Source organism: Canis lupus, chromosome 19 (assembly GCF_003254725.2).
Source record: "Canis lupus dingo isolate Sandy chromosome 19, ASM325472v2, whole genome shotgun sequence".
Taxonomy (NCBI): Eukaryota; Metazoa; Chordata; class Mammalia; order Carnivora; family Canidae; genus Canis; species Canis lupus.
The window spans coordinates 44,081,534-44,093,968 of NC_064261.1; the positions used below are offsets into that span (position 1 = coordinate 44,081,534).

The following is a 12,435-nucleotide window of genomic DNA, read 5'->3' on the forward strand; positions in this document are numbered from 1 at the left end:
AAGGTTGTAAGATCTAGCCCCACATCCAGCTCCATGTTAGGCGTGGAGCCTGTATAAGATTCTCTCTCTCTGCCCCTACACTCTACTCCCTCTCAAAAAAGAAAACAAAACAGGAAAAACAATATTTTTAATACCATTAATATGTAGGATAGAAGGACACATAAATTATATACATACAGATATATGTATATATACATTTACATACATGTACATTTAAATAAATACATAAATATGTGGAAAGAGAGGCAATTTGGTTTTTATGACAGGTAGTTAGGTCTTGATATGTAAACTGTAGAACTAGACAGCTTAAGTGATTTATAAATAATTGAGATTCACTTCCATCACATTGAAACATGGTTTCACGAGTATTTCTTTTTTTTCTTAAACCTTTTTATTAATTTGATAAATGTAGCCTATGATTGAATATATTTACAACTCCAAATGGAATTCCTCCTTCTTAAGTTTTAAAAGTGACATTTTGTACCCTACAGCAGCAATGCTATTATTAATATTCTTAGAATCTAGAATCCATTTTTTTTCAAAATAAGATAAGCTAATTTTCATACAAATATTGTAAATAAAAGTTTCATTTTCTATAGAAATATTTTTCTGAAGCAATTGTAGGCTCTTATATCATTTCAATGTCAAAGCTACTCTTTGAGAAACAGACCACAATTCTCCTTATATTGTCATAACATAATAGGCAATTGAGATAAAAATTGATAGGAAGAGTAAAGGTTCCAAAATGGAATAATTCATTTTTATCACAATATGCTTGAAAATGTGCTCAGTGCTTTGTAAACCTTATTTCCTTTATTCTTCTTACAAGTCAGTTCTATTTATAAAAATAAATTATCCCCATTTTATAGAAGAGTAAACTTAATTTTCAAAAGGGTAAAAAAGGACTTACAATCACAGAACTATTAAGAGGGAAATAGGTTTCAGATTCTAGAGTATGAGCTTCTAACCATTATACATACTAACCCTCTAAATGAACCAATTCCCTTAAACTTATTCATTCTTTTAACGATTTATGGATGCTTTACAAAGCAGGGGTGTGGGATGGATACTGCCTTCGAGTATAATTTTTTTAATCTAATTAATCTAATTCTTGTTGTAACTGGGAATAAATTCTTCATGTCTCATTCATTTTGTCTCTGGGTTTTGATTTTGCCAAGGGATATTGTCATTAATATGTTATATAAAATAGTTTGCACATTTGCCAGTCACTATGGATTTCAAGAACAAAATTGAAAGGGATGATTGAGTCAGTAGCTTGTCTTTGAAAGTAAAATAAAATGGTTCCCAGAAAACAGTACTATTTATATAGACAAATATTTATTAGGTCCCCACTGAATTGAGTTCTTTTCAGAAAGATAAAAGTTTCTTCAGAAAGGGAAAACATCTGTAATTAGTGCAAGTCTAATAAATAAATTATTTGCCACACTCTATATTTAAAGTGACAATCATATACTTGAATTATTTCAGGAACAATTGCAATCACAGCAGCTAAAGAAATACAGAAGAAAACTGAAAACAACAACAGCAACATCATCAGTGTGGTGGAATCTTTCTGGATTCATGAAAAATACTGAACTCCACTTGATATCAAATCACAACTTCAAATCACCTTTGAGCTGAGAGAGGACACTGAGAAGTACAGTCTGCTGGATGGGAGAAGATTTGCATATAAAAGAAGAAAGTTACTTTCTCCATGTTTACAAACAACTCCTCTTACAAGGGTGGGGAGGGATACTGATGGGTAAAAGAAAGCAACTAAGGAAATTGTGTGTGTGTCTATCTATCTATCAATCTATCGATCTATCTATCCATCTATCCATCTATCTGTCTATTTTTCTATCTATTCTTTACTTAACAACATTTATATTGTGCTTTGTATTTGCCAGGTATCTTCTAAGTGCTTTAAAAAGAAACTAATGTGTTTAATCTTCTGCAATGATTCCATTTTACAGATGAAGAAACTAGGATAGGTAATGGTCATGCGGTCAGGATAGGATAAAATTAAAATGTGAACCGAAACAGTCTGGCTCTAGAGTCTTCCTCCTGATTACAACATTAGTGTTGTAATTAATTAATTAACTGTTGTAATTAATTAGCGTAAGCTAATTATTATGAAGGTTCTTTTTCACACTTACATGTGTAACTTAAAAACATAGTTCTTTTGTTTAATAATTTTTTAGTAAAAAGAGTTGAAAATTCATAATAATATCTAGCTTCAGACATACTTAGGATCACTAGGACATAGGCAAACAAATCCACTGAAATTGTTCTAAATAATGGCTGCCTGTACTTAAGTCACCAAATCCAATGAATACATTTATGTCTTTATCTTTCTTAAAGTAAGATACCATAGTTCCAAGCATTTTCACAAGTTCCCACAGGATGCTGATATTGCCTAGAGTACCACAGTCCTAAGTGAAGGAGAAAATAAGTTTTAAATATGTGGCCAAAGGAGTGAAAAGAGCAGAGCTGAGTGCTTAGAAACTTGACTCCATCTGTGTGAAGGATGGATTGTGGAGAGAGCACTACAGGTAGGAGACTGATAAGGAGGCTACTTCTATAGATCAGGAGGTAGCTGATGCCAAAATCTGGGAGATGGTCATAAAAGCAGAGAGAATGGTATGAGTGAGATACACTTGGAAGTAAAATCAATTTAAAAAAATGATAATAGTAATAGAAGTTGTGGAGTGGGAGAGATTGAAAAGGAAAGGAAGAATTTGAGATGGCTTTGTTTTTCTAGTTTCTATAATTGGCTTCATGATCAAAATATGACAAAGCCCATGGGATTTATTTAAGGCAGGAATCAACAAACTTTGTGAAAAGCCCAACAGTAAGCATTTTAGGCAAAATCTCAAGCCATATCCCTGACCTATTGGATCAAAAGCTTTTCAAGTACAGCCCAGAAATCTGTGTTTTAGTGGGAGGTGTTTCAGGGATCCCTGAAGGTAATTTGGATGCACATTCAAGTGTGAAATCATTAGAACTGCATATCCCAGAGGACAAAAATTAAAATTCCTTGAAAGAACCATTTAAATCCCACCATGATCTGCTACCTGCCCAATCTGTTTCCCATTTATTCACTCTTTACCTCTAGCTTGCTTCAACCTACAAATGAGGAAATGAGACTCCAGAAGTTAATTATTTGCCTCCCCTGATAAGTCTAGCGAGTGACAGATGGGTTGAACTAGACCAGCCCAAGGTATTTTAGGACCTCACCCTATTGCTTTTAAAAATACATATACTCTTTTACATTCAAAATCCAACCATGGTAACATTTATTTTATTGATCCTCGTTTTTAGTTTAGTCTGTTCTACTTCTAGACTATAAACTCCAGGAAGGTAAGAATTAGTTTGTCCCTTGTAAATGTCCACAAAACTTGACTGTGGTGACACAAAATAACAATTCCAAGGAGAATTTCAAACATGAACTCCATGACTTCTGCCTATAGAGTGTAGTGGTTAAGGCAAGAGTTCTGAGGTCACTTTCCTTAACGTCAGATAACTGAACAAACATGCTCAGGCTATTAGACCTTGACTAAATCACTTAGTGTTTGTCTTCCTTAGGTTCCTTATCGGTAAAACTGTTGCTAAAATCTTCTTCATAGAATTGCAATGAAAATTAGCAAGTGTCAAACGCTAATATCATTACAATTACTAATATTATTATAAATAATTTAGCTATGTAGTTGACATAAATAAGTAAGTGACACTCCTTTACTCAAATATTTTATAATGTAGTTGGGAAAATAAAAGAGAGTTAGGAAAATATTAAATAATCATACAAGCTCTAAGTGCTTGTTCAAGGGAGTTCAAGCAGTATTAAGCATGAACATGCAGGAGGTGAAATCTGAATTTTGTAAAGATTGGTATGTGGCTTTGAAGTGAGAAAGCCTCTCAAAAGGAGAATTATTTCCTGCAAATCTCTGTGCAGATTGAGAGTAATACCTGTAAAAGACTAATAAAAACACAATATAAGTGCATACCTTCCTTATTATCAGAAAGTCAGGATGATGATATAATTTTAATTTAATACTCAATCATATAAGCCCAGATCTCATTATCTAAACAAAACTAACATCTTTCTCAAAAATGGTTTATGATCAACTTTGCTGTTGCTGCTGTTGTTTTTTTAGTGCACTCAAAATTTATTCAATTAATAGCTGTGTTTTACTGTTAAAATATATTTAAATTAGATTGCCTCATAAATGTTTATTATTAATTTCCACCTTAAAGGGAAATTATGATTTTGGTGTTCTCGCTTATTATAAAAGCAATAAATATATTTATTTATACAACTTCTCTCTATGCTAAGGAAACAACATCCTCCCATGTGTTTATTCAATAGGTGGACATAAGTATCAACTCTGTACTATTATTGCCAATACACACTAGATGTAGAAATAGAGAACTTAGGTTTAAGTGTCTAGTTATCAATCCAATCAGTGGAATAGAATGAGTATATATAAATCTTCCAAAAGCATATGGGAATAAAATGTGATTATCTTAGCAAGTGTGAAAGTACAGTATATGGTATGTAAAATTCTTATTCCAAATTTCCCAATATTTTATATTCAAATTTTTGTCCTCAGTCCCTACAGTAGTTGTCAACATAAATCACTACTTTGTATCCTTATTTTACTCTAAACTTTCTTGCTTTGCTTTTTGGTACAGGAGAGGTCATATGCACTCCCATGTTCATTGCAGCACTGTTTACAAAGACATGGAGACAATCTAAATGTTTATCAATAGATGAATGGATAAAGAAAACCTGGTATATATACATACACATATGTATAATATTTGGTCACAAAAAAAGAGAAGGAGGGCAGCCTGGGTGGCTCAGCGGTTTAGCGCCGCCTTCGGCCCAGGGCCTGATCCTGGAGACCTGGGATCGAGTCCCACATCGGTTTCCCTGCATGGAGCCTGCTTCTCCCTCTGCCTGTGTCTCTGCACCTCTCTCTCTCTCTCATGAATAAATAAATAAAATATTTAAAAAATGTTTACTCTCCAGACCTTATTCTTTATTATTTTATACTTAAAATTAAGACAATTATTTTGGAACAGTTGTATGTTCTCATCAAAATTGAAGGAATGCTGTTACAGAGATTCAGATTTTTTTTTTAAGATTTTATTTATTTATTCATGAGAGATACACACACACACACACACACACACACACACACACACACAGAGGCAGAGACACTGTCAGAGGGAGAAGCAGGCTCCATGCAGGGAGCCTGATGTGGGACTCGATCTCAGGTCTCCAGGATCTGGAGGATCATCTCTGGTCTTGATCTGGGGGCTGTAAGTTCAAGCCCCATTTTGGGTTCCATGGTGGGCATGAAACTTACTTAAAAAAATGTTTTTTTAATTTAGAAAACAATGAAGCATGGACTGGGGGGTTGATTATGATCATTGGGGCCCTGGTGTTAACTTTGATGAAATTTATTACTCTGAGCCAGTCTATTTCACTTTCTTGAGCTTCAGTTTTCTCATAGAAGGTGGAAACAACTATCTGGTTAGATGGTTCTAATTATTAGGGAAAAAAAATGACAACTAAATGGCACATAATAGTATAATAACAGTGATAGTTTTATTTATTACTGTGATATTCAACATCTCTGTTGAAACAACTATAAATATAAAACATCAGGATGTTTGTTGCTCTAGGCCCTGGGAAAATGGGTGTACATTTGAGAGTAGCTTGAATAGTCTAGTCATCTGACTACACCTGAATTCTCTTGATAGAAAAATCAACCCTATTGCTCTTCTTTAGAGTTGTGATTCACATTTTTGTTATAATTTTCTTTCAACAAATTGCTACGTATAGAAAAATGTGATGTTAAGCCCAATATGAGTTATTTAAATATGAGATAATAGGTATTCAAAAGGTCTCAAGAAAAGTAATGAAACCTAAATTTCAACAAAAGGAGGTTAGAAAAATGATTGATTTCAACAACTATTTTTTTTTTAAGATTTATTTATTTATTTGAGAAACTGAGGCCTAAGGAAATTAAGTAATTTGCCTGACATCATACAACTAGTGAATTATAGGGTTTGGGTTTGAACCTAAGCAGTCAAGCTCCCAAGGCCATGCCATTATCTCTAAGTTCAGCAACCTCATACAATTAAAAAAATAAATAAATAAATAAATAAATAAAATAAATAAATAAATAAATAAATAAATAAATACAGACAATTGCTCCTTGTTTCTTCTTAATCTCATTTAAAAATTACATTAGGAACCAAAGATCTAAAATACATTTTCGTTTTTTAAAAGTTCTGCCTAAGTGTTCATAATCAGCCTAGAAATTTATGCACAAGATGAATGTATGATAACTGGTGTTAAAACATTCATTAATTTCCTACTTGGAGGATCAGATAATTTCAAAGAATATTTCTAACCTTTATTTCTTTAATTTTTTAAAGATATATTTCCATTTTATAGCACTAAATGTCACGTATTTTTAAAATTAATTATTTTTTCATGAGCTTCACATTACTATTCACCAGAAAACAGAGGGCTATTATTATTTTAGTGGTGTTAACAATGTACCTTTGTCATCACTTTTACTATAATTCTACCCTGGTAATAAAATAGTCAGTACATTTCTGCATCTTTTTAAAAAAGTTTTTACCCTAGCAATGGAAGTGTTACTTCACTGAAGCAGATAAACAGGATGGATAATGATTGTTATATGCTCAGTGATCCTTATAATGGGGAAAAGTGGAATGTTCTCTGATCATTCTCAAAATTGGAAACTGACTGAATTTCATTTAGGAAATAGCAAGGTCTCACTATAGGTGACATTCTCTAAAAGCATATAAAAGACCAGAATATATCAGCCCTGATCCTCTATGTTAAATCAATCCACAGAGTAGAAATTTCCTTATTTTATGCAAATTGGAGGAGTCTCATATAAATCATCTTTCAAGTTAAGTAAAGATGTCAAGAAAATCTCTCCATCTCCAAATGAATTACAGTAATCTCCCCTTTTCTGGCGAGGAGACATCCCAAGTAGATGCCTGAAATCATGGATAATACCATGTGTTTTCTTATACACACATACCTATGGTGCATATCTATCCTAAAGTCTAATTTATTAATTAGGCACAGTAATAGATTAACAATAATAACTAAAGTAGAATAACTCTAGTAGTATACTATCATAAAATTTATGTGAATGTGGTATCTCTCTTTCTCAAAATATCTCATCATACTATACTCACCCTTGTGCTTATGATGATACGAGACGATAAAATGTCTATGTGATAAGATGAAGTGAAGTGAATGACGTATGCATTGTAACATAGTGTTAGGGCACTACTGACCTTCTACTGATAGTTCAGAAGGAGAGTTTTTTTGTTTCTGGACCAAATATGATCACAGAAAGTGAAACTATGAAGGAAGGGTCTATTCTTCATTGAATGCTTCACATCCTTTCTATATATACGAAAATGTCAAAAGACCTTGAAAGTATCATTTTCATTTCCATTCTGTCAATTTGCTAGGGCTTACGTCAATGTGGCCAAATCAGATAGGAAATGAAAATACATTTATCCTGTTTTGGGAAGGGGGCTGTTGTAATACATAAACCCAGGCCATTTTTCATGGTCCAATTCATCTAAATTACTCTAAACATAAAAATTACAGTTCCCAAAAAGTACCACTCTGGGGCACAAAAATACATAAGTACATATTTTTGCACTTATAAAAATTAAAATCAACCCTGTGCTTGTCATCAACATATAGTGTTTATGACTAGATACTCTCTCATACTGAAGGAAGTTTTTAGAAAATAATATATTTTTCTTACTGTACTAGTGGCCCATTGCTGGTCAGAATCATGATTTCCTGTTTTATTTCAATTTAATTAAATCCAATATATTTACCGAATGCCTATTAAGCACAAAAGTGATTAAGCTGTATTTTCTCCCCTTAATGTCCTTATGTTGTTTAAGTTTGTAGGATGAAAGGAGCAAGGGAATTAAGGGCTATAGAAAAGGATTAACATGATTGCTCACATAGTACATGTTGTATAGAAACTCCTGCATGACAAAGAAGGATCTATTTAAGAAAATTGAAGCTATGGGATGCCTGGGTGGCTCAGTGGTTGAGCATCTGCCTTCAATTCAGCTCAGGGTGTGCTCATGGGGCCTGGATCAAGTCCCACATCAGGCTCCCTGCAGAGAGCCTGTTTTTCCCTCTGCCTATGCCTCTGCCTCTCTCTGTGTCTCTCATGAATAAATAAATAAATAAAATCTTTAAAAAAAAGAAAAAAAGAAAATTGAAGCTGAGAAACTGAAAATGGAAAGAGAACTAGATCCAGATTCTGTCAAAGAGAGGGCACAGAAAATTTTACCGATGAGGAAATTTTGGTAGAAAAAATAGTATCGATAGAGAAGGAATGTCACGTATTGAAGAAAGAAAAATGATAGCAATGGACCACAGAGGTGAGAATTTTTAGTTACATCTAGGTGAAGAGAATATAGCACAAATTTAAAATAAGGCTTGAAGTGAAGTCCATAAGACCAGAAACACTAACACATTTCTGGAAGTGGAAGATCTATCTACTCTACACTGAGAGAGGGAGAAAAGAAGAAAATGTATCCTCTAGGGAACAGTTGTCATCTGAGCATCAGATGTTTCAAGTAAAAATATGTTAATGATAAGAAAACATTATTTGCATTGGAATGAGATTCTCATAGGTTATGATACACATTAGAAAGGGGAAGGCTCCATCAAGAAGTATGAAAGGATGAGTTGATGTTACACCAAATGGCCATACTATCCCATAGGGGAAAAAAAGCAAAAATAAAGACTTAGAATTAAGAACATCTGGAAAATATTGAGCAGAAGAAATGAAATCACAAAGTTGGGATGGAGATTACTATTGAACCAAAATGTGGAATATATGGGGAGAGGTGGCACACATGCTCACATGAACTTAATTGTCTTAAAATAGCAAAGCTCAAGCAGATGCTCCATTCTTTCTTACACACTGTTCCTTCTCCTCCCAATATACTTCACAGGGACCATTTGAGGGCAAACGTCACTGTGTCCTTGGTGTTCTCATCTAATTATCTGAACATAGTTAGGTGATAGATTCCAAATCTCAACACCTTCTACAACTTCCTGCAGCACCCTTTACTGATACCCTTTACTGACTAAAAATATAGGGACTTTGTATAAAACTCTTACTTTCTAATATTTCTTTATTGCTATGTGAAAGAAATGAAAAGAAAAATATTCTGAGCTAATTAAAATAAAGGTTGGAATCACTTCCATAATACAATATATATAAACTATTAACTTATAGAAGTTATTTTACAGTTCAAATATTATATGATTAAGGTGAAAAATACTTTCTGGGTTGTTATTTCACAACCAGCACTTACCCTGGGGCTGACGGCTGGGGTGGTATATCTGAAGGTCAAATGGCTGTGCACTGGTTTTCTGAATCACACTGACATTCTGTCCTGTCCACTTATTGGCTTTTGACAATGTGTTGGTCCTCCAGTCTGTCCAGTAGACCTCACTCCCATATAAAGACACAGCAAAGGGATGGGAAAGGTATTCATGACCTCGAATGATTTCAATCATGGCTGTTCCATCATAGAGGGCTGAATAAATTGCATCTGACCTATGAAAGGTAAATACATCAGCAGTTTATCAAAACTTATTTATATAGTCCATTGGTATTATCACTTTACTTAGATAAAGGTCAGGGAAAATATTTTACAAAAAATATTTTATGGGTATCTATCTGATTTATAGAAAGAAACAAAAAGCCCATTATAACAAAATAAACAAAAATCACCACCATAAAAATGAAAACTACCAAAAATCACCACCAATTTTAATGTATGCATGATAAATGCATGTTAGACATCCTATCAGTTTATAAATGCTATCAGAGGAAGATAACAGAAAATACAGAAGAAAAAGATCATTTTTTTAAACCTGGCATCTGTCCAAACTATCCTTTTCTCAAAGTGATCCACAGTTAATCCATTAGGCCAAGCTCCAGTTTTCATGTCTTTGTAGATGGTTTTTCTTCCAGCACCACTCATGGAGGCAGATTCAATGCGAGGAAAATTGGCATCCCAATCTGTCCAGAAAAGAATTCTGAAGAAAAATAAATAATGCTATTTATTTAGCATTAAATAAATAGCCATTTCAGTTCAGCCATTCAGTTCACAAATATTTATTGAGTGCATACTATGTGCTATATATACACTGGCTAGATGAACAGTCTCAAAGGAAATGGATGTATTATCTACCCACCTGGGGCTTAGAGTCCAGTGGAGAAGACAGACTAAATAAACACATGAATATATAATTGCAGCTTCTAAAGTATGCTGAAGGAAACTTTCATTATGGCAGAGAATAGCAGTTAAGTGATCTACTTAGAGAAGGTGATCAGAAAAAAAAGCACTTTGAGGAAGCTGTATTTTTACTGAATCTAAAAGATAAGGAGAACAGTATAAAGTGCATGACAAGCAAAATAAACAGCAGATATGAAAGCTTTAAAATAGAAAAGAAAGTGGGTGATATGAAGAACAGAGATAAGACCAATGTGGTGAATAAGGAGGAAAAAAGAAGATGGATTTGAAAATCTAATGGGTTTTGCAGGCTAAAGTAATTATTTGGGACTTTATTCCAAGGGAATAAGAAGCACATGTAAGCAAGGTGGAAACATGGTATAATATACAAGTGGATGATAGTGAGGTGAGAGTATAGTATATCAGGTGGTTATTATAAAGGAACAAAATTATAATGGTTTGGAATATGGTAGTGGCAGAGAAGAGAAGTGAATGGATTCAAAGTATATTTTGGAGGAAGAATTGCCAGAACTGTCTTATGACTGCATACAGGGAAATGAAGTAAAGAATGAATCATAGGTGACTGTGTTCCTTGTTTCAGCAAAGTCGGAATAAGGGTAAGGGAGAGGGTCTGCAGGGAATCCATACATGGAATGGGGAAAATGGAAGAGGACAGATTCTAAGACCTGGAAATTTAATGTGGATGGGTTTGAAGAACAATCAAGTTTACTCTTGAATTATTTTTTTATCTTAAGATTTCAAGACATCAGGAAGCTGTGTGGTATGCCAGGGTGAAGTTCAGAGAAGGTAGGGGTGGAGACATGAATTGGGATGTCAGCAGTATGGAGATGATATTTAGATTCACAGCAATGAAAGACATCATATAACAGAGGATACAGAGGGAAAACAGAGGAAATCATTATACTTTGGTATACACAAACGTGAGATTGTTAAAATATATTTTTTCATATGCGTAAAGATCATTACTTTTTTTTTTTTTAAACTGAATACTATTTGAGACTCTACAAATTCATTATGCACAAACAGTTCCACTCAATGGGCATTAAGTGTCCCATGTCCTGCATTTGATTTTTAACGCAATTTAAGCAGTGGATGTTTTATGTTCAGTTGACAATGGTTTAAACTGCTGATGCATGTTTCTATAGTATACTTAATACAGTTACACAGTAATTCCACAATCATTACAACTGACTATATTTTTTAAGTACTTATTATATGTTAAAAACTATGTTCAGTGCTTTATAGATTATCTCATTTAAACAATCATGGGGCTATGGCTAAAGTTATCTATGTTTTAGAGATGAGAGAACAAGCTTAAAGAAATGAAATTACTTGGGTCACACAGATAATAAGTGGCTGAGAGAGAAGGAAAATTGGGCAGTCTAACTTCTGTTCTGATGTGTGTGTGTGTGTTTTATTTTAATGTTCTGACCGTTTTTAATATCTAACTCTTCAATGTCATGTTGCTAAATAAAATAACAAAGGAAAGACATCTGGTAGAGGAGTAGGAGCATGGATGCTAACCAAACAATGGTAGTTGCCTTCTCTACTTTCGTAGTAGAATCCAATGAGTAGCATGGTGATTTGGGAAGGGAGAACTCATAGAACAGGAGAGATAGTGACAGTCCAGCAAATTTTCCTCTAATCAGTTCTGATAATATTTTGGTGAGAAATGATAAAGTTCCTTTGTTCTTCATTATAATTATAAATAATTTTGCTATTTTTTAATTTTTCTATATTTTGAATGATCCTTAAGTATATGAATTTGGTAAATTACCTTGGAAAATGAAATAATCTTCTGGAACAAAATTCAAAATACAATTCAATCTATCTTCTTTTTTTTTCGAATATTATGTTTATATAGGAAATATGGAGTGATGTAAACTATTCATCATGAGTTGAATTTTTGAGAAGGATATAGTCTGTTTTAGGATGGAGAAATTTGAAATATGAAATGAATAAAAGACAATTTAATATAATAAATAGTAAATTTAGTAAGTACATGTGTTAAAAAACCTATGGTGAACAGAGAAGGAAGATGTAGATATTCTTGATAAGAGCAGCAGC

General features: G+C 33.3%; 1 protein-coding gene across 1 annotated transcript in view; it reads right to left on the minus strand.

The window, feature by feature from the left end:
• Nucleotides 1–12,435, minus strand: part of LRP1B (LDL receptor related protein 1B) — a 1,837,374-nt gene that overhangs the window by 591,147 nt on the left and 1,233,792 nt on the right. The window contains exons 26-27 of the mRNA XM_049097407.1: nucleotides 9,986–10,150; nucleotides 9,421–9,665 (exon numbers count right to left, since the gene is read on the minus strand). Of these exons, the coding sequence (XP_048953364.1) occupies nucleotides 9,421–9,665; nucleotides 9,986–10,150 (410 nt within the window). The remainder of the gene's footprint in view (nucleotides 1–9,420; nucleotides 9,666–9,985; nucleotides 10,151–12,435) is intronic.